General features: G+C 42.8%; 1 protein-coding gene and 1 pseudogene across 1 annotated transcript in view; both read left to right on the forward strand.

Annotated features, from left to right (window-relative positions):
* Positions 1 to 7776, forward strand: part of LOC106565343 (sodium- and chloride-dependent GABA transporter 2) — a 31215-nt gene extending 23439 nt beyond the window's left edge. The window contains exons 10-14 of the mRNA XM_014132340.2: positions 52 to 189; positions 916 to 1018; positions 3264 to 3364; positions 5413 to 5583; positions 6812 to 7776. Coding sequence (XP_013987815.2) covers positions 52 to 189; positions 916 to 1018; positions 3264 to 3364; positions 5413 to 5583; positions 6812 to 6973 — 675 coding nt within the window. The 3' untranslated portion in view covers positions 6974 to 7776. The remainder of the gene's footprint in view (positions 1 to 51; positions 190 to 915; positions 1019 to 3263; positions 3365 to 5412; positions 5584 to 6811) is intronic.
* Positions 7777 to 14902: 7126 nt separating this feature from the next.
* On the forward strand, positions 14903 to 18935 carry LOC106565484 (sodium- and chloride-dependent GABA transporter 2-like; annotated as a pseudogene).
* The last annotated feature ends 5110 nt before the right edge of the window (positions 18936 to 24045 follow it).

A 24045-nucleotide genomic window follows, 5' to 3' on the forward strand; every position in this document is an offset into this window, starting at 1 on the left:
AGTATTTCAAAGAAGAGTTTCCACTGAACTTCCCCATCATCTCTCCTTCAGTTTGTAGGTCTGGAGGCTTTGATGACAGCTATCTCAGACATGAATCCCTCCTACTTCCTGGTTGGCCATCGGCGTAAAATCCTCCTCCTCATCATCAGTGTGGGTAGCTTCTTCATTGGCCTGGTCATGGTCACAGAGGTGAAAGGTCATTTGAAGTCATCATTCTATAAGGATATAGGTTATAAAATATTGAATTTCAAGGCCATCGTTATTAGATCAATCATGACAGTAACCAGATATATTTTTTATTTTATTTTTTATTTTATTTCACCTTTATTTAACCAGGTAGGCAAGTTGAGAACAAGTTCTCATTTACAATTGCGACCTGGCCAAGATAAAGCAAAGCAGTTCGACAACATACAAAAACACACAGTTACACATGGAGTAAAACAACATACAATCAATGATGCAGTAGAAAAAAATAAGACTATATACAATGTGAGCAAATTATGTGAGATAAGGGAGGTAAAGGCAAAAAAGGCCATGGTGGCAAAGTAAATAAAGTATAGCAAGTAAAACACTGGAATGGTAGATTTGTAGTTTGAAGAAAGTTCAAAGTTAAAATATAAATAATATGGTGCAAAGGAGCAAAATAAATAAAATAAATATGATGAATAATATGATGAATAATCTACCTCCCAAGTGATCTGTTTCAACATATCCCTGTGTTTCAACATACCTCCTAGTTCCGCAGAATTGTTGGTAGATTCCACTTATTCTGTAAGCGACTGGGCTGCTGGACACACTTACGATCATTGTCTGAGTGTTTTGAACACGCTGGAGATAGATTATAGTCATATTGTTGTGCTCAGTAAGACTGTAACTTATACTTTCTTTCTCTTTCTTCCCCTCCTCTATTTGCAGGGAGGCCTGTATATCTTCCAGCTGTTTGATTACTATGCCTGCAGTGGGATGACTCTGCTTCTCTTCGCTATATTACAGTCAGTGTCTATCAGCTGGGTTTATGGTGAGTTAGCCCGGGCCTACTCCCTATGCCGTTTCAAGGTATAACCCCTCCCTTACCCTAACCCTTACCTTAACCATTTTAAATGTCAACTTCAATGGAGTAGGAATGTCCCAAGGATCCCTGATAACAAGGAGCTGTAAAATACCCTGCATGGCCCCATTCTATCAATCCCAGATAATCAATCACAGAAACCCTAATTGCAGGTCAGCTTCCCTCAGGATGTTTCTGTTCAAGGTGTTTATGGCATTATCCAAGTTGTTCCTCTGGCACACATTGCCACTTTGGACATTGATGTGAAACGACACCTCATTACTTTGGGATTTTAAGGTTCTGACATGTTGGTCAAAAATGAGTTATTCACATAGAGTTGCTCTTTAGGTGGTCCTTTACATGTGAGATATGTCAGATTTTTGAAAAAGTCCATTTACAATGACGAAATGAAAAAACGAAAGTTCTATCTACGCAAACACCTTTTAACTTGGTGCTTTAAGGTTCTATATGCAATCCAATCACACAATGCTGGGTTGTCAATAACAAATAATTGTATGTAAGTAAGGTGATATACTTGAAAACAGGAGGACATCACAAAACAGTTCTGAGATCTGGGGTTTGAAAAATACTCATTATCTCAAAACTATTCGTTTTATAGTCCCGAATCCTTGATGATTCACATCACAGGTTCTGGTTGTAACATGTACGCTGGGAGTCGGGAAGCAAGTACAGGGAGTGAATTTAATAACTAAATGAACATAGAACAAAACAAGAAGCGTACAGACATGAACACTGGAACAAAAACAATAACAGCTGGGGAAGGTACCAAAGGGAGTGACAGATATAGGGAAGGTAATCAAATGGTATTTGTTACATGCGCTGAATCCAACAGGTGTAGACCTTACAGTGAAATGCTTACTTACACGCCCTTAACCATCAATGCTTTAAGAAGTTAAGAAAACAAATACAAATAAGTGTTAAGTAAAATATAGATAAGTAAAAATAGAAAATAAAAGTAACAAATAATTAAAACAGCAACAGTAAAATAACAAGCAAGGCTATATACAGGGGGTAACGGCACAGAGTCAATGTGCGGGGGCACCGGTTAGTCAAGGTAATTTAGGTAATATGTACATGTAGGTAGAGTTAACATCAGTGTAAAAGAGGGGTCTGGGTAGCCCTTTGATTAGCTGTTCAGGAGTCAGGAATGTAATGAAGTCTAGGTGACAGGTGTGTGTAATAATGAGCAGCCTGATGACCTGGAGCGCCGGTGAGCATACGTGACAGTACCCCCTCCCAGATGCTGATCAAAGGGACGATCCCATGGACCAGGAGCGGACCAGTCATCTCTGCTGAGGCACGGGAACCTTTTGAGCCAACAGAGTTATGGGAGCCTCCCGAGCCTTCCGAGTCTTGTGAACCTGGCGAGCCAGCTAAGGCAGGGAAGCCTGACGAGCTAGCTGAGGCATCCTCGGCCGGCAGCGTCACCCAGACCCGACGTCACCGACCAACACAAAAAAAATAAAAACACTCCCTGATGCTCCCCTTTGGTGAGGCGTTATTCTGTAACGTGTACGCTGGGAGTCGGGAAGTAAGTTCAGGGAGTGTATTTAATAACTAAATGAACATAACAAGAAACACGGGTAGCATACTGACATGAACACTGGAACAGAAACAATAATGCCTGGGGAAGGAACCAAAAGAAGTGACAGATATAGGGAAGGTAATCAGAAAGGTGATGAAGTGCAGGTGAGTCTGATGAGGCCCTGGTGTGTGTAATGATGGTGATGGGTGTGCGTAATAATGAGCGTCGGAGAGAGTACACGTGACACTGGTCCTCTTTTTATATTACTTAGATTTTTTTCACCACTTTTTCAGAAGAATGGCCATAATGTAAGCTCCAATTTTCTAAATAAATAAATACAGGTATCTTGAACCAGTGTTTCCTAAACTCGGTCATGGGGCCCACCCCTGGGTGCATGTTTTGTTTTTTGCCATAACACTACACAACTGAATCAAATAATAAAAGCTTGATGATGAGTTGGTTATTTGAATCAGCTATAGGGGGCCCAGGACCGAGTTTGGGAAACACTGGTTAGAGCTGCTTTCCAGGTTTCCTAATCTGCAATTGTTTAAACCTGTCTGTCACTTGGTGGTTTGAGAATGTTTACCTGGGTATTTGACAGACCAACTGACCAAACACTTTTATTGACTGCTGTTATTTTGAGTCTCTGTTGCTATGTTTACTCCACAGGTGCAGACCGTCTGTACGATAATATAGAAGACATGATCGGTTATAGACCATTACCCATCATTAAGTACTGTTTGAAGTATGTCACTCCAGTCATCTGCACTGTAAGTTTTATTTATTTACACCCCACTCTCAACAGCAAATTTATTTGTTATTTTTCCAGTTATAGTAAACATGACGTTGATGTCACAGTAATACAAGTGATTGACAGAAAACCAAAAGTTAAGTTGGCAATACAGAGAAATACAAATCAAATTGAAGTCTATGTGTAACCTATGTAAAGTAGATAATCCTAACACTATGTTCATTATAAATGCTTCTATAAAAACAAAGAGAGTCGCACACTCTATGTATAAACTCACTGTAATTTATTGGGTAAACCACCAACGTTTCGACAGAATTGTTCCTTCTTCAGGGTGATGTCATGAATGCTTGAACCAAGTTATGTAGACAAAACAGTGCAATTAGTGCAACTGATGACAATAGTGAGGGGTGTGTCATAGTTACTAGGTTGATTAGAATGAATTGAGTGAAACAGTTAGAAGATAATAATAATTTAATATATTAGGCTATTGTTATCATTAGCACTAGCATAGGATTAACATTAACATACATTACTGTTTAATTTAATTTCACATATATAGTAGCACTCAAAAGCTTTGACACACTTACTCATTTAAGGGTTTTTCTTTCTTTTTACTATTTTCTACATTGTAGAATAATAGTGAAGACATCACAACTATGAAAAAACACATGGAATCATGAACTAACCAAAAAAGTGTAAAACAAATCTTAGATTCTTCAAAGTAACCACCCTTTGCCTTGATGACAGCTTTGCACACTCTAGGCATTCTCTCAAACAGCTTCATGAGGAATGCTTCCAAGCCCCCCCACACACGCGGAGATCATCCATTCACCTACTCTGCATCTCACAAAGACACGGGGGTTGGAACAAAAATCTCAAATTTGGACTCATCAGACCAAAGGACAGATTTCCACTGGTCTAATGTCCATTGCTCGTGTTTCTTGGCCCAATCAAGTCTCTTCTTATTATTGGTGTCCTTTAGTAGTGGTTTCTTTGCAGCAATTTGACCATGAAGGCCTGATTCACGCAGTCTCCTCTGAACAGTTGATGTTGAGATGTGTAATTGAACTCTGTGAAGCATTTATTTGGGCTGCAATCTGAGGGGCAGTTATCTCTAATGAACTTGTCCTCTGCAGTAGTGGTAACTCTGGGTCTTCCTTTCCTGTGGCGGTCCTCATGAGAGCCAGTTTCATCATAGCACTTTATGTTTTTTGCAACTGTACTCAAAGAAACTTTCAAAGTTCTTGAAATCTTCTGCATTGTCTGACCTTCATGTCTTAAAGTAATGATGGACTGTCATTTCTCTTTGCTTATTTGAGCTGTTCTTGCTATCGTATGGACGTGGTCTTTACCAAATAGGGCTATGTTCTGTATAACACCCCCTACCTTGTCACAACACAACTGATTGGCTGAAACGCATTTATTCCACATATTAACTTTTAACAAGGCACACCTTTTAATTGAAATGCATTCCAGGTGACTACTGTACCTCATGAAGCTGGTTGAGAGAATGCCAAGAGTGTGCAAAGCTGTCATCAAGGCAAATGGCTACTTTGAAGAATCTCAAATATAAAATATATTTTGATTTGTTTAACACATTTCTGGTTACTACATGAATCCATATGTGTTATTTCATAGTTGATGTCGTCACTGTTATTCTTTAATGTAGACAATGGTAAAAATAAAGAAAAGACCTTGAATGATTAGGTGTGTAGAAAGTTTTGACTGGTAATGTATATTTAATTGTTTCCAATTTCATAAAATGTTTGTTAAATCTAATCTTTAGTTTCAACTATAATGCATGATAAGCATCATCAACAGGGGGAACATATTGGGTGTGCGCCAGCTCATGCCTTTTATTAGACCATTATAAATGCTTCACCAGAAGCCTGACCTAAATGTACTGGAGAAACCACAACCTTGTTCTTAACCTTATCTTGTTCATCTCTGTCCTCACTCAACCCTCACTGTTACCCTAATATGTTATAATTAGTACAATGCTATCGGAAAATACATTGTGTTCTTTAATGTTTATTTTACAACCTCCATCCATATCTTTTGTTCTAGGCTACATTTGTCTTCTCCTTGATAAAGTTTACCCCACTGAAGTTCAACAACACCTTCCAGTATCCTTGGTGGGGTTACGCCGTTGGCTGGTGGTTCACTCTCTCCTCCACCCTCATGGTTCCTCTATGGACGGTGTACATCATGAGCGTCACTCCTGGTACACTGCGACAGGTAAATAGGGACATCATTTATTATGTTTCTATAGAGTTTCACTTTGCTTGACTTGGGCAGGAGCTCACCGGAGCTGAGTACCGGCACCTAAAATATTTAACAGCTTGAGCTCCTGTTCCTCTTTTACAATATTAGCTCAAAAGTATTCTGGAGCTCATGCACCTAAATGTAAACACTACCGACACCAAACATGAGTACCGGCAACTGTCTCAGCCCAAGTACAACTCATCCAGAACGCCGCAGCCCGTCTGGTGTTCAACCTTCCCAAGTTCTCTCACGTCACCCCGCTCCTCCGCTCTCTCCACTGGCTTCCAGTTGAAGCTCGCATCCGCTACAAGACCATGGTGATTGCCTACGGAGCTGTGAAGGGAACGGCACCTCCATACCTTCAGGCTCTGATCAGGCCCTACACCCAAACAAGGGCACTGCGTTCATCCACCTCTGGCCTGCTGGCCCCCCTACCTCTGAGGAAGCACAGTTCCCGCTCAGCCCAGTCAAAACTGTTCGCTGCTCTGGCACCCCAATGGTGGAACAAGCTCCCTCACGACGCCAGGACAGCGGAGTCAATCACCACCTTCCGGAGACACCTGAAACCCCACCTCTTTAAGGAATACCTAGGATAGGATAAAGTAATCCTTCTAACCCCCCCCCTTAAAAGATTTAGATGCACTATTGTAAAGTGGTTGTTCCACTGGATATCATAAGGTGAATGCACCAATTTGTAAGTCGCTCTGGATAAGAGCGTCTGCTAAATGACTTAAATGTAAATGTAATGTAAATGTAAGTAAAGCACTGGAGTTTCAAAACAGAAAGGCATCTCAAAGTGGTCCAAAAGCAACAAAAAAAACAAGCAATATATCATAGGTAGCCTAGCTATAGCTAGTTATGTAGGTCAACGATAGAGGCGAAGTCTTTGAGTACATCCTCCAAAGATGGAGCAATGGTCATGAGAGGCCATGGTTAATTTCTCACTATCAATTCCAAACTTCAGATCTTTTAAAAGGTGGCAAGTACCACTTGTGTTGTTATGTCTCTCTTTATCGAATGATCAGAACCATAACCCAAACCCCATTTACTCCCCAATACACACTGATGATGTTGTTTCTTTACCAACTAAGAAAAGATGACAAACAATCAACGCTCTGCAAACATCACCAGTTATTTTATGTCTCATTCTTTTGGTGGTCTCTCTTTGAAATGTTCCTCTGTCCTCTCTCTTATTCCTCAGAGACTGTCCATCCTCACCACGCCGTCAGAGGATCTCCCCATGACCAAGGCCCAGAAGAATTCCCTCCTGGCCAAGCAGTCAGAGCAAGACAGACCCCTGGGGGACATGGAGATACCAGCCTGGGGCCACAACCTCCTAGACAGAGACACTGGCCCCCTGTAGAGACACTGGCCCCCTCTCTCAGCCACCATCCCTATAGGACTAGAGATAAGCAGGTCCAGCCAGTCACACAAGGTCCTCACATAAACAATACAAATACTTCCTGTTGTGTAACAGAGGCTTATGTGACCCTTCGCTTGGTCTGAGTGGCTTAGAAAAGTATAGTACAGAACATAATCCACCCCATACCTTTTTCTTGTAAGGGCGATGTGGGCAGGTGTTTCCAAAACACACACTATTTCCTGTATGTAGCGCTGATGAGACGTAGAAGCACTGGTTCTGTGAAGTCTTGGTGTGAAAGAGAGAGATGCGGTCATTCTGGTTGAAAAAACCCTACCTAGAATTATTAAAATTATAGGTCAATCGTGCTGACTCATGTCAGAATGAGGAGAAAACATATTAAGTAAGGTCCGGCACAAAATATGGACCTTTGCAGTTGTCCTTTAACCAGGACTTGGGTCATGGCAGAGTAATGGATGAATGGATCGAAGACCTGTCACACATCATGGTGGAAACAAAAACATGACATTCGTGCTATTAGTCCCGGTTGGTTATCTGAGTCTGTATATACAAGTGAACAAACTATTTTTTTTTGTTAAATATACATTTTATCTTTGATTTGGGTGGGTTTAATAATCTTACATAGTTTTTTCTACTACTATGTCATTTCCTAAGACTTTGTGAAGTATGACAATTGTGAAAATATATCGATGGGTAACAAGAAGGGATTGTGTAGATGAATATACAGTAGAAACATTGTAAAAAACTGTGATAGGATTTGATGCCAATATCAATAAAATCATCAAACCTTGTGCCGTGACTTATATGTCATTTTTCCATCCTTATTCTTTGGAGTACTTTAAATAAAAAGTGGAATTCGCTGCAGAAATTTCTTCCGATATTCAGACCTAACATTAATCTGAGACCTGAGCCCGTATTCATAAAGCGTCCTAGAGTAGAAGTGCTGATCTAGGATCATAGAAAAGGCTAAACTGAACCTAGATAAGCACTCCTACTCTGAGATAATTTAACAGAGACATCGTCATTCCACTGACTGCAAATATGTTTTCCCCAGAGGATACAGACAGTGTTCTATAGCCGATCTGAAGACTAATACAGGAACAATGCCCTTCTATGAGTTACTGGTAAGACCAGTAGGTAACAGCAGTTATCATTCGTTCAGGCTAAACCAACAAAGAGCACACCCCACCTGCAATTGTGTCTGAGGTGAATTTAGCTTGATATGAAAAATGAATACTCGTAGCTTTAGACAGTTGTTTGTACAATATCTATATTCATCCTTTAATGAAGTATTATGGTCTGTATTACAGTGTACAAATGGCTCTGATGATTGCTGACCAAAAGTGGCAGCTCCATCTCTACTATCCCTGATGACAGTTTGTGTTTTTTCATTCATAGATACCATTACGAACCCCAGTGTATGGTGATAATATTGTTTCAAGATTTGGATATTTTATTGTTGTTCTCGTGATCATTTTACACAATTCCCCAGCTGCACGTGATGTATTTCACTAGTATTTGACATTGTGGTCCAGTGATTGGTTGTGTCACTCCAAATTTCAGGCTATCATCTGGTGTGCTTCAGAAACTTGTAATACTAGCTCTAACAGAGATGTTAGACTCTGGTTCTAAACTCCTCTGAGTTTAAAGACTAGGGGCTATATTCAATCTGTAAAGCTGAAGCGTAACACATTTTGTGATAGAAATGTAAAGGTAATTTACAATTGGACCGACATATACAGCGTTTACGGTGAATGCAGTCTCCACTAAAGCAGGAACATTGCCTTTAAATCTCAATCACTCTGCAAAGATGAATTTTTGCGATGCAGATTGAATAGACCCCTGGGTTATTCAGGTTTTCTGGACGAAGAAGTTGAATTATAATTCATGAATTCACACAACATATCTCTCAGAATCTCCATTGAGATTGCCTTTTAGTCCTGGGTTAGGCTTAATCTGTGTCTGGGAAACTGGCCCATTATTTCCTACCTTTTTAAAACTGATTTGAAATTTCATAGAGTAGCCAATCCAGGGAGAGACTAACAAGGTATAATGCCGAAGTCATCTTAACATTAACAAGCGTTTGAAAGGGTCCCTTGTTGCCCTGTTATGGTATTGTATTACAGTAAATAAAGAAGAACAGAACAACACTGATGTCTATCAGATAATTCCTGGGCTTCAATACCTCTTTTGCCAATTTGCCTGGACCCTTTGCTGTTGACACGGAGCACCGCCGATCCCTCACGGCTGATCTGCCGATGTAACCGACCAAGGGAGTTTAAACAGGCTCTCCCGTTGCGACGTCCCCTTGAGGCCCATCTGCTAGCCTGCTGCTTGCCCCGGCCTGCTAGCTGTCTGAATCGCCGTGCCTCCAGCTCGCCTAGCTACTCACTGGACCTTATGATCACTCGGCTACACAAGCCTCTCCCTAATGTCAATATGCCTTGTCAATTGCTGTTTTGTTCTGTAATTGTTGTCTTCTTTCACTGTAGAGCCTTCAGCTCTGCTCAATATGCCTTAGCTAGCCCTTATGTTCCACCCCCACACATGCAGTGACCTCACCTGGCTTAAATGGTGCCTCTAGAGACAAAACCTCTCTCATCGTCACTCAATGCCTAGGCTTACCTCCACTGTACTCACATCCTACCATACCCTTGTCTGTACATTATGCCTTGAATCTATTCTTCCGCGCCCAGAAACCTGCTCCTTTTACTCTCTGTTCCGAACACACCAGACGAGCAGTTCTTTCAGCCTTTAGCCGCACTTTTACCCTACTCCTCCTCTGTTCCTCTGGTTATGTAAAGGCTAACCCAGGCCCTGCAGCCACCAGCATCACTCCCATTCCCCAGGTGCTCTCAATTGTTGACTGTAACCGTAAAAGCATTCATTTCATGCATGTTAACATTAGAAGCCTCCTCCCTAAGTTTGTTTTATTCACTGCATTAGCACACCCCGCACACCCCGCCAACCCGTGTCTGAATCCTGGCTTAGGAAGGCCACCAAAAATCCTGAAATTTCCATCCCTAACTAAAACATTTTCTGACAAGATAGAACTGCCAAAGGGAGCGGAGTTGAAATCTACTGCAGAGATAGCTTCTACTTTAAAAATGCACCTTTCCAGAAACAAGTCTCTCACCATTGCCGCTTGCTATAGACCCCCTTCAGCCCCCAGCCTGTCTCTGGAGACCATATGTGAATTGATAGCCCCCTATGTGTCTTCAGAGTTCGTACAGTTAGGTAACCTAAACTGGGACGCGCTTAACACCCCGGTCGTCCTACAATCTAAACTATATGCCCTCAATCTCACACAAATTATCAAGGAAGATAGCAGGTACAACCCTAAATCCGAAACCATGGGCACCCTCTTAGATATCATCCTGACCAACTTGTCCTCTTAATTAACCTCTTGACGGTCGCCTAGGATAGGGGGTGCCACAGCGCATTTTGAAAATAATTCGTGCCCATTTTAAACGGCCTACTACTCAAACTCAGAAGCTAGGATATGCATATAATTAATACTTGTGGATAGAAAACACCCTAAAGTTTCTAAAACTGTTTGAATGGTGTCTGTGAGTATAACAGAACTCATATGGCAGTCAAAACCCCGAGACAGATCGAAACAGGAAGTGGCATTCTGAATTGCGGACTCAACTCCATCACGTTGCCTATTAATCACACCGTGAGCTATGGTTCATTGAGCACTTCCTATTGCTTCCACTAGATGTCCCCAGTCTTTACAAAGTGATTTGAGTCTCCTACTGTGAAAACTGACAGAATGACACGCTGTGGAAAGTGGTCACACGGAGAGGGCCATCACCATTATGACGCCGGCGCCCCTGGCTACCCTCCCCTTTCGAAACGTTTATAAAGACAATGCAATCGTCCCCCTTGAATCTTATTGGAGCTCTGGTTGAAAAGGCCCTAAATATTTATGTTATACAACGTTTGACATGTTTGAACGAACCTAAATAAGAAAAAAATGCATTTTGTTGAAAGAGTAGCCCCGCGCACGTCGGAACTTTTGGTGCAGCCTTCAGAACGCGCTAACAACAACAAGCTAATGGAACATAAAGGATGAACTTTTTCGAACGAAAATACATTTGTTGTGGACCTGGGATTCCTGGAAGTGCCTAAGGATGAAGATAATCAAAGGTAAGGGATTATTGACAAATGTATACAAGACTAGATTTGATATGTGATTGTTCCAAGATGGCGCTGACCTGTATTGCTAGCCTATTGTTCTGAGTATCGCATCCCCTTTTATCGCAAAGTGTGATTACCCAGTAAAGTTATTTTTAAATCTGGCATTACAGGTGCTTTCAAGAGATATTCATCTATAAATCTTAGAATGACAATATTACATTTTAAAAATGTTTTCGAATAGTAATTTAGTAAATTGTAGCGCTGTTTCATCGGATACATTTGAGGGAAAATAGTTAGTCAATGTTACGCACCGATGTAAAATGCTGTTTTTATATATAAATATGAACTTTATCGAACAAAAGAATGCATGTATTGTGTAACATGATGTCCTAGGTATATCATCTGATGAAGATTGTCAAAGGTTAGTGCTGCATTTAGCTGTTTTTTGGTTATTTGTGATGCATGTGGTTGGTCGGAAAATGGCTATGTGGCTACTTTTACGATATACTCCTCTAACGTAATCTAATGTTTTGCTTTTGCTGTAAAGCCTTTTTGAAATCGGACAACGTGGTTCGATTCAGGAGAGGTGTATCTATAAAACGATATAATTTTGAAAAAAAATTGGGGGAAAAAATGATTACATTTTGTTATGCTAATGGCGATAGGATTTTTCGCTGGAGGCTGCACAGGGGTTAATAAACCTCTGCTGTCTTTAACCAGGATTTAAGCGATCACTGCCTCAATGCCTGCGTGCGTAATGGGTCCACATTCAAACGACCACCCCTCATCACTGTCAAACGCTCCCTAAAACTTCAGTGAGCAGGCCTTTCTAATCAACCTGGCCCGTGTATCCTGGAAGGATATTAACCTCATCCCGTCAGTAGAGGATGCCTTGTTGTTCTTCAAAAGTGCTTTCCTCTCCATCTTATAAAAGCACACCCCATTCAAAAAATGTAGAACTAAGAACAGATATAGCCCTTGGTTCACCCCCGACTTGACTGCCCTTGACCAGCACAAAAACATCCTGTGGCATTCTGCATTAGCATCGAAAAGCCCCTGTGATATGCAACTTTTCAGGGAAGTCAGGAACCAATATACTCAGTCAGTTAGGAAAGCTAAGGGTAGCTTTTTCAAACAGAGATTTGCATCCTGTAGCACTAATTCCAAAAAGTTTTGGGACACTGTAAAGTCCATGGAGAATAAGAGCACCTCCTGCCAGCTGCCCACTGCACTGAGGATAGGAAAGACTGTCACCACCGATAAATCTACGATAATCGATCATTTCAATAAGCATTTTTCCACGGCTGGGCATGCTTTCCACCTGGCTAACCCTACCTCGGCCAACATCTCAGCACCCCCTGCAGCAACACCCCCCCCCACTTCTCCTTCACCCAAATCCAGACAGCTGATGTTCTGAAAGAACTGCAAAATCTGGATCCCTACAAATCAGCTGGGCTACACAATCTGGACCCTCTCTAAAATTATCTGCCGAAATTGTTGCAACCCCTATTACTAGTCTATTCAACCTCTCTTTCGTATCGTCTGAGATCCCCAAAGATCGGAAAGCTGCCTCGGTCATCCCCCTCTTCAAAGGGGGAGACACTCTAGACCCAAACTGTTATAGACCTATATCCATCCTGCCCTGCCTTTCTAAAATATTTGAAAGCCAAGTTAATAAACAGATCAACGACCATTTCGAATCTCACCGTACCTTCTCCACTATGCAATCTTGTTTCCGAGCTGGTCATGGGTGCACCTAAGCCATGCTCAAGGTCCTAAACGATATCATAACCGCCATCGATAAAAACAGTACTCTGGTAGTCTCTATTGGGGTGCCACAGGGTTCAATTCTCGGGCCGACTCTTTACTCTGTAAATATCAATGATGTCGCTCTTGCTGCTGGTGATTATTTGATCCACCTCTACACAGACGACACCATTCTGTATACATCTGTCCCTTCTTTGGACACTGTGCTAACAAACCTCCAAATGAGCTTCAACGCCATACAACAGTCTTTCCGTGGCCTCCAAACACTTTTAAATGCTAGTAAAACTAAGTGCATGCTCTTCAACCGATTACTGCCCGCACCCTCCTGCCCGACTAGCATCACTTCTCTGGACGGTTCTGACTTAGAATATGTGGACAACTACAAATACTTAGGTGCCTGGTTAGACTGTCAACTCTCCTTTCAGACTCACATTAAGCATCTCCAATCCAAAGTTAAATCTAGAATCGGCTTCCTATTTTACAACAAAGCCTCCTTCACTCATGCCGCCAAACATACCCTCGTAAAACTGACTATCCTACCGATCCTTGACTTCGGCAATGTCATTTACAAAATAGCCTCCAACACTCTACTCAGCAAACTGGATGTAGTCTATCACAGTGCCATCCGTTTTATCACCAAAGACCCATAGACAGTACTACCCACCATTGCGATCAGTATGCTCTCGTTGGCTGTCCCTCACTAGATATCCGTTGCCAAACCCACTGGCTCCAGGTCATCTATAAGTCTTTGCTAGGTAAAGCCCCGCCTTATCTCAGCTCACTGGTCACCATAGCAATACACACCCATAGCACGCGCTCCAGCAGGTATATTGCAATTGGTCATCCCTAAAGCCAACACTTTCTTTGGCCGTCTTTCCTTCCAGTTCTCTGCTGCCAATGACTGGATCAAAATGCAAAAATCTCTGAAGCTAGAGTCTTATATCTCCCTCTCTAACTTTAAGCATCAGCTGTCAGAGCAGCTTACCGATCACTGTACCTGTACACAGCCAATCTGTAAATAGCACACCTGACTACCTCATCCTCATATTATTACTTACCCTCTTGCTCTTTTGCACCCCAGTATCTCTACTTGCACATTATCATCTGCACATCTATTACTCCACTATTAATGCTAAATTGTAATTATTTTCGCCTCTATGGCCTATTTATTGCCTACCTCCCTACTCTTCTACATTTACAAACACGGTACATAGATTTTTCTATTGTGTTACTGACTGTACGTTTGTTTATGTGTAACTCGCACTGCTTTGCTTTATCTTGGCCGGGTCGCAGATGTAAATGAGAACTTGTTCTCAACAGGCCTACCTGGTTAAATAAAGGTTAAATAAAATAAAATCAACAACATTGCCTAGTTACTCCACAATCCTAACTAAATTACAGAGTGAAAATAACGCAGTCTGTACTGAATAAAAATATTCCAAAACAGTAAGGCACTAAACTAAAACTGCAAAAATGTGGCAAAGAAATTAACTCTATGTCATGAATACAAAGTGATATGTTTGGGGCAAATCCAATGCAACACATCACTGAGTACCACTCTTCATATTTTCAAGCTTGGTGGTGGCTGGTTGATGTTATGTGTATGCTTGTCATTAACAAGGATTAAGAAGTTTTTTTTAGGATAAAAATGAATGGAAAAGAGCTAAGCACAGACAAAGTCCTAGAGGAATACCTGGTTCAGTCTGCTTTCCATCAGACACTGGGAGACAAATCCACCTTTCAGCAGGACAATAACCTAAAATGCAAGGCCAAATACAGTGCCTTCGGAAAGTATTCATACCCCTTGACTTATTCCACATTTTATTGTGTTACAGCCTGAATTCAAGGTGGAGTAAAAAAATATATAATCTCACCCAACTACACACAATACCACATAATGAGAATGTGATGAAAAAATGTTTTGGGAAATGTTTGAAAATATATTGAAAATGAAATACATAAATATCTCATTTACATGAGCAGTCATGGATGCTGGTGTGGATGGATGCTGGAACATAAATCTTATTTTCCTATGCTATCTGCCTCGGCTGCCTGACTGCTTGGCAGCTACAACAAACATGACAACAACTGTTACAAGTGAGTGGAAGAATTAAGTACACAAACAGTAAACGTGCCTGCAAAAATCTCCCCTGTGCCTATAATTCTTTGGAGGTTGGGTTGCATTAATGGTAGGGTATCTGGAAAGTTTGATCTCCATGTTGTAGGTCAATTGGATGCCTTCGTGTTGTGACTAACAGGGAAATGAATCACTTTTTAGGGACTGTGTGTACCTGTGCCTTTTGAACAGTGGAACCAGCTTTGTGGCCGGTTTTGCTATCTTCTCTGTACTGGGCTTCATGGCTTATGAATAAGGGACAGACATCTCAACCGTGGTCGAATCTGGTAAGTGTTGCAGCAGTGAGATATGAAATTAACAAATGCACAAACAAACAAAATAACAAACCCTTTTAAGTTCTGCTTTGTTGCAAGACAGATGTCTTAGCATTTGAGGGATCTAACTATTTACCTTTGTTGCAGCATACAGGTCCAGGCCTAGCATTCATCGCCTACACTCGTCCCGTGGCCATGATGCCATTACCCCAGCTTTGGGCCATCTTCTTCTTCATCATGATAATCCTACCGGTGTTAGACAGTGAGGTGTGTTAGAGTGTCCCTGAAGGCCTACGGAATATTTTCTTAGTGAAGGATAATTACATAACCTACAATAGATGCTACAATCATCACTAAACTCAATGGATGTGAAACTGTGAAGGAGTAGCTAGTATTTCAAAGAAGAGAGTTTCCACTGAACTTCCCTATTCTCTCTCTTTCAGTTTGTAGGTGTGGAGGCTTTGGTGACAGCTATCTTAGACATGAATCCCTCCTTCTTCCTGGTTGGCCATCGGCGTAAAATCCTGCTCATCATCATCAGTGTGGGTGGCTTCTTCATCGGCCTGGTCATGGTCACAGAGGTGAGAGGTCATTTGAAGTCATCATTCTATAAGGACATAGGATTTAAAATATGGAATTTCAAGGCCATCGTTATTAGATCTATCATGACATTAACCAGATATATGATCGATAGATAGCCTTCCTCCTAAGTGATCTGTTTCAACATATCCCTGTGTTTCAACATACCTCCTCTTCCGCAAAACTGTTGGTAGATTCCACTTATTCTGTAAGCGATTGGGCTGCTGGACACACCTACGATCATTGTCTGAGTGTTTTGTACACCCTGGAGGTAGATTATAGTCATATTGTTGTGCTCAGTAAGACTGTACCTTATACTTTCTTTCTCTTTCTACCCCTCCTCTATTTGCAGGGAGGCCTGTATATCTTCCAGCTGTTTGATTACTATGCCTGCAGTGGGATGACTCTGCTTCTCTTCTCTATACTACAGTCAGTGTGTATCAGCTGGGTTTATGGTGAGTTAGCCCGGCCTACTCCCAGTGCCGTTTCTAGGTATAAGCGGCCACTTAGGGCCCGCAATCACTTTTGTTCAATGTCAGTCAGGTTCTCAACCTACTGTTAGTTAAGATAGTAGAATACACAATGTGACATTTTGAAATGTGGTAGTGCAGCCGCAGTTTTCCTCTTGTTATGTCAGTCACCGACATTCACCCAATTAACCCATGTCAGCTAACATGTTATTGTTTACTAGGTAAGTTAGTCTAGCCAGCTATCTAAACCTTGTATTATATTACAAACATTTATGAAGGTATTTTCATGTAAGTTATTATTACGTTTTACCACTATCATTGTAGGTCTTATGAAAACATAATAGTAAAATCAGTGCTATCAGAAATCCTTGGGATGTCCCTACCTTGAACCTTAACCTTAACCTTAACCCCTACCCTCACCCTAACTATTTTAATTGTCCACTTCAATGGAGTAGGAACGTCCCAAGGATCCCTGATAGCAAGGAGTGGTAAAATACCCTGCATGGCCCCATTCCTTCAATCACAGATAATCAATCACAGAAACCCTAATTGCAGGTCAGCTTCCCTCAGGATGTTTCTGTTCAAGGTGTTTATGGCATTATCCAAGTTGTTCCTCTGGCACACATTGCCACTTTGGACATTGATGTGAAACGACACCTCGTTATTTGGGGATTTTAAAGTTCTGACATGTTGGTCAAAAATGAATTATTCACATAGAGTTGCTCTTCAGGTGGTCCTTTACATGTGAGATATGTCAGATTTTTTTTAAGTCCATTTACAATGAAAAAAAATTAAAAAATCGGAAGTTCTATTTACGCAAACACCTTTTAACTTGGTGCTTTAAGGTTCTATATGCAATCCAATCACACAATGCTGTGTTGTCAATAACAAATAATTGTACATAAGTAAGGTGATATACTTGAAAACAGGAGGACATCACAAAACAGTTCTGAGATTTGGGACTTAAAAATACTCATTATCTCAAAACTATACATTTTGCAGATATAACTTTATAGTCCTGAGTCCTTGATTATTCACATCGCAGGTTGTGGTTGTAACATGTACGCTGGGAGTCGGGAAGCAAGTTCAGGGAGTGTATTTAATAACTAAGTGAACATACATTCGAACAAAACAAGAAAGATGGGTAGCGTTTAGACATGAACACTGGAACAGAAACAATAACGCCTTGGGAAGGAAATAAAGGGGTAGCAGATGTAGGGAAGGTAATCAAATCACACGTTATTTGTTACATGCGCTGAATCCAACAGGTGTAGACCTTACAGTGAAATGCTTACTTACAAGCCCTTAACCAACAATGCTTTAAGAATTTAAGAAAACAAATAAGTGTCAAGTAAAAAATAGAAAATAAAAGTAACAACTAATTTAACAGCAGCAGCTAAAGATCAAGCGAGGCTATATACAGTGGGTACCGGTAAAGAGTCAATGTGCGGGGACATAGTTTAGTCGAGGTAATTGAGGTAATATGTACATGTAGGCAGAGTTAAAGTGACTATGCATACATTTTAAACAGAGCAACAGCAGCGTAAAAGAGGGGTCTGGGTAGCCCTTTGATTAGCTGTTTAGGAGTCATGAAGGTGATGAATTCCAGGTGACAGGTGTGTGTAATAATGAGCAGCCTGATGACCTAGAGCGCCGGACAGGGAGTATATGTGACAGTACCCCCTCCCTGACGCACGTCTTTAGCCGCAGGACGCCAACCAGAGGAACGATCCCGGGGACCAGGAGCGAAGCCTAACAAGCCGGCCGAGGACCCGGACCCGACATCACCTGCCAACACAAAAAAACTAAAGACATTGATGCTCCCCTTTGGTGAGGCGTTATTCTGTAGCGTGTACGCTGGGACTGGGGAAGCAAAAAATTAGCATAATAAGAAACACAGGTAGAGTACAGACATGAACACTGGAACAGAAACAATAATGCCTGGGGAAGAAACCAAAAGAAGTGTCAGATATAGGGAAGGTAGTTAGGAAGGTGATGAAGTCCAGGTGAGTCTGATGGAGCACTGGTGCGTGTAACGATGGTGATGGGTGAGTGTAATAATGAGCAGCTTGGTGACCTAGAGAGCCGGAGAGAGAGTATTCGTGACACTGGTCCTCTTTTTACATTACTTAGATTTTTTTTCACCACTTTTTCAGAAGATTGGCCATAACGTGAGCTCTTGTTTTCTAAACAAATAAATACAGGCACCTTGAACCAGTGTTTCCTAAACTCGGTCCTGGGGCCCACCCCTGGGTGCATGTTTTGTTTTTTGCCATAACACTACACAACTGAATCAAATAATAAAAGCTTGATGATGAGTTGGTTATTTGAATCAGCTATAGGGGGCCCAGGACCGAGTTTGGGAAACCCTGGTTAGAGCTGTTGTCCAGGTTTCCTGATCTGCAATTGTTTAAACCAGTCTGTCACTTGGTGGTTTGAGAATGTTTACCTGGGTATTTGACAGACCAACTGACCAGACCCTTTTATTGACTGCTGTGATTTTGAGACTCTGTTGATATGTTTACTCCACAGGTGCAGACCGTCTGTACGATAATATAGAGGACATGTACTTAATGACCATAACCCATCATTAAGTACTGTTTGAAGTATGTCACTCCAGTCATCTGCACTGTACGTTTTATTTATTTACACCCCACTCTCAACAGCAAATTAATTTGTTATTTTTCCAGTTATAGTAAACATGACGTTGATGTCACAGTAATACAAGTGATTGACAGAAAACCAAAAGTTAAGTTGGCAATACAGAGAAATACAAATCAAATTGAAGTCTATGTGTAACCTATGTAAAGTAAATAATCCTAACTTTATGTTCACTATAAATGCTTCTATAAAAACAAAGAGAGTCGCACACTCTATGTATAAACTCACCGTAATTTATTGGGTAAACCACCAATGTTTCGGCATCACTGTGCCTTCTTCAGGGTGATGTCATGAATGCTTGAGCCAGGTTATGTAGACAAAACAGTGCAATTAGTGCAAACTAATGACTAGAGGGGGTGAGTCATAGTTATTATTTTTAATTAAAATGAATTGAGTGAAACTGTTAGACAATGAGAGAATATTGTAGATGTCATCGAGTGATTGTTTATGTAACATCATAGTGCAGCTGTTCCTTTATAGGAAAGCAAATGTTTGCAATAAAAATTTCCTGGTGATTGATGTGATGTGATTGATGTGGAACTGTTGAATCTGTTAGAACATTTGAAACAGTTGGGAATTTATGTGGTGAATGTGGGTGACCTGCGGTTGAAAAGTTTGAATGTGTCAAAGTGAGTGATGAGCTATTTTTAGTGTCGTGTTTATGTCTTCTTGTGGTCATTCTGTCCGGATGTTCTCACGCTATCGAGTGATTGCTTATATAACATGATATTGCAGCTGTTCCTTTGAAGTAAAGCAAGTGTTTGCAATAAAATGTCCTGGTGATTGATGTGTTGTAACCTTGTTGAAATGTTGAATGTGTTTGAACATTTGAAACAGTTGGGAACTTATGTAGTGTGTGGGGAGGCCTGAGTTTGAAAAGTTTAAACATTTGGGTAGGTCTCACCTGTAACATAATAATGATTATAATAATATTGTTATTCTTTTTATCAAGGCACAAGGTCGAGACCCAGATACAGACACATGAGGCAGATGGTTGGAGTTTTACAATGTTTATTAATCCAAAAAGTGGTAGGCAAGAGAATGATTGTGTACAGGCAAAAGGTCAAAACCAGTTCAGAGTCCAATAGGTACTGAAGGGCAGGCAGATTCAAGGTCAGGGCAGGCAGGATGATCAGGAAGGCGGAAAGAAGTCGAGTCAGGCAGTGGTCAAAACCGGGAAGACTAGCAAAAGAGAATAGAAAAGGAGTATGTGTAACGGGTGTCGTAAGGATCAGACCAAAACGCAGCGGGAACGTGTATACTCATCTTCTTTTAATTTTGAAGAAGGAAAACAAACAAATCACGTATACAAAACAATAAACGACACTAAACAGTCCTGTCAGGTGCACAGACACAAAACAGGAGACAACTACCCACAAATCCCATAGAAAAAACACCCCTCTTAAATAAGATCTTCAATTAGAAGCAACGAGGAGCAGCTGCTTCCAATTGAAGGTCAACCCCATAAACTAAACATAGACATAGAAAGATTAGAACTAACATAGAACATAGCCCAACAACCCCGGAACACTCTAAACAAACACCCCTCTTACATAAGCACATAGACCAACAAACCCCGAGACACTCTAAACAAACACACCCCTGCCACGTCCTGACCAAAGTACAATAACAAATAACCCCTTATACTGGTCAGGACGTGACAGTACCCCTCCCAAAGGTGCAGACCCCGGATGCACCTTAAACAAAAAAAATAACCCCAAAACAAAAATAATCCCAAACTAATGGGAGGGAAGGGAGGGTGGCCACCGTCACCGACGGTTCTTGTGCTACACCCCCCCTCCCCAACCCACCTACTATGGAGGTGGATCAGGCTCCGGCCTTACTCTCCAACCTAACCTGTCCACCCCCGCTAAATACTCATTAAACTTTACCCCTCCCAAAGTCTCTGGGCTATGGCGTATCGCTGAAGACCTCAGGCTGATGTGCGTTGCTGGAGACCTCGGGCTGAAGGGTGACTCTGGCTGCGCCGATTCCGGACTGTAGGGCGACTCTGGCTGCGCTAATTCCGGACTGTAGGGCGACTCTCGCTGCGCCGGTTCCGGACTGTAGGCCGTCTCTCTCGGCTCCGGACTGTGGGCCGTCTCTCTCAGCTCCGGACTGTGGGCCGTCTCTCTCGGCTCCGGACTGTGGGCCGTCTCTCTCGGCTCCGGACTGTGGGCCGTCTCTCTCGGCTCCGGACTGTGGGCCGTTTCTGCTGGCTCCGGACTGTGGGCCGTCTCTCTACGGGGCACTGTCGCCGGACACTCTGGACGGGGCACTGTCGCCGGACACTCTGGACGGGGCACTGTCGCCGGACACTCTGGACGGGGCACTGTCGCCGGACACTCTGGACGGGGCACTGTCGCCGGACACTCTGGACGAGGCACTGTTGCCGGAAGCTCTGGACGAGGCACTGTTGCAGGAAGCTCTGGACGAGGCACTGTCGTCGGAAGCTCTGGACGGGGACTGCACACTGAAGGCCTGATGCGTGGGGCTGGCTTAGGACACGCCAGACTAGGGACACGCACCACATGGCTAGTGCGAGGAGCAGGACGAGCTGGACTGGGCTGACGCACTGGAGGCCTGGTGCATGGGGCTGGTAGTGGAGGTACCAGACTGGAGACATGCACCCCAAGGCTAGTGCGAGGAGTGGGAACAGGATACACCGGGCCATGAGTAGGCACTGGAGGTCTGGAGCATACCTCCTGCACAACTCGTCCTGGCTGGATGGTAATAGTAGCCCTGTACGAACGGAGTGCTGGCACAGTGCGAACTGGGCTGTGCAGAGGCCTGATGGTTGCCGTGCGTAGAGCAGGCATAGGGTAGCCTGGGCCGAGGAGGCGCACTGGTGGCAAGATGTGCTGCGCAGGCATCCTCCTTCCAGGCTGGATGCCCACTCTAGCACGGCACTTGCGAGGGGCTGGGATCGCTCGCAACGGACTATGCGTGCGCATGGGCGAGATCGTGCGCACTTCCGCATACTCCGGCGCTCTCCACTCCATACGCTCCCCATAATAAGCATGGGGAGTTGGCTTAGGGCTCACCCTTGGCCCAGCCAAACTACCCGTGTGCCCCCAAATCAAATCAAATCAAATCAAATTTATTTTTATATAGCCCTTCGTACATCAGCTGATATTCTCAAAGTGCTGTACAGAAACCCAGCCTAAAACCCCAAACAGCAAGCAAAGCATGTGAAAGAAGCACGGTGGCTAGGAAAAACTCCCTAGGAAAAACTCCCTAGAAAGGCCAAAAACCTAGGAAGAAACCTAGAGAGGAACCAGGCTATGAGGGGTGGCCAGTCCTCTTCTGGCTGTGCAGGGTGGATATTATAACAGAACATGGTCAAAATGTTAAAATGTTAAAATGTTCATAAATGACCAGCATGGTCAAATAATAATAATCATAGTAGTTGTCGAGGGTGCAACAAGCACGTCCGGTGAACAGGTCAGGGTTCCATAGCCGCAGGCAGAACAGTTGAAACTGGAGCAGCAGCACGGCCAGGTGGACTGGGGACAGCAAGGAGTCATCATACCAGGTAGTCCTGAGGCATGGTCCTAGGGCTCAGGTCCTCCGAGAGAAAGACAGAAAGAGAGAAAGAGAGAATTAGAGAGAGCATATTTAAATACACACAGGACACCGGATAGGACAAGAGAAATACTCCAGATGTAACAGACTGACCCTAGCCCCCGACACATAAACTACTGCAGCATAAATACTGGAGGCTGAGACAGGAGGGATCAGAAGACACTGTGGCCCCATCCGATGATACCCCGGACAGGGCCAAACAGGCAGGATATAACCCCACCCACTTTGCCAAAGCACAGCCCCCACACCACTAGAGGGATGTCTCCAACCACCAACTTACCGTCCTAAGACAAGGCCGAGTATAGCCCACAACGATCTCCGCCATGGCACAACCCAAGGGGGGGGGGGCCAACCCAGACAGGAAGACCACGTCAGTGACTCAACCCACTCAAGTGACGCACCCCTCCCATGGACGGCATGGAAGAACACCAGTAGGCCAGTGACTCAGCCTCTGTAAAAGGGTTAGAGGCAGAGAATCCCAGTGGAAAGAGGGGAACCGGCAAGGCAGAGACAGCAAGGGCGGTTCGTTGCTCCAGCCTTTCCGTTCACCTTCACACTCCTGGGCCAGACTATACTTAATCATAGGACCTACTGAAGAGATAAGTCTTCAGTAAAGACTTAAAGGTTGAGACTGAGTCTGCGTCTCTCACATTGGTAGGCAGACCATTCCATAAAAATGGAGCTCTATAGGAGAAAGCCCTACCTCCAGCCGTTTGCTTAGAAATTCTAGGGACAATTAGGAGGCCTGCGTCTTGTGACCGTAGCGTACGTGTAGGTATGTACGGCAGGACCAAATCGGAAAGATAGGTAGGAGCAAGCCCATGTAATGCTTTGTAGGTTAGCAGTAAAACCTTGAAATCAGCCCTTGCCTTAACAGGAAGCCAGTGTAGGGAGGCTAACACTGGAGTAATATGATCAAATTTTTTGGTTCTAGTCAGGATTCTAGCAGCCGTATTTAGCACTAACTGAAGTTTATTTAGTGCTTTATCCGGGTAGCCGGAAAGTAGAGCATTGCAGTAGTCCAGCCTAGAAGTAACAAAAGCATGGATAAATTTTTCTGCGTCATTTTTGGACAGAAAATTTCTGATTTTTGCAATGTTACGTAGATGGAAAAAAGCTGTCCTTGAAACAGTCTTGATATGTTCTTCAAAAGAGAGATCAGGGTCCAGAGTAACGCCGAGGTCCTTCACAGTTTTATTTGAGACGACTGTACAACCATCCAGATTAATTGTCAGATTCAACAGAAGATCTCTTTGTTTCTTGGGACCTAGAACAAGCATCTCTGTTTTGTCCGAGTTTAAAAGTAGAAAGTTTGCAGCCATCCACTTCTTTATGTCTGAAACACAGGCTTCTAGCGAGGGCAATTTTGGGGCTTCACCATGTTTCATTGAAATGTACAGCTGTGTGTCGTCTGCATAGCAGTGAAATTTAACATTATGTTTTCGAATGACATCCCCA

The sequence above is a fragment of the Salmo salar genome, chromosome ssa12 (genome assembly GCF_905237065.1).
Source record: "Salmo salar chromosome ssa12, Ssal_v3.1, whole genome shotgun sequence".
Taxonomy (NCBI): Eukaryota; Metazoa; Chordata; class Actinopteri; order Salmoniformes; family Salmonidae; genus Salmo; species Salmo salar.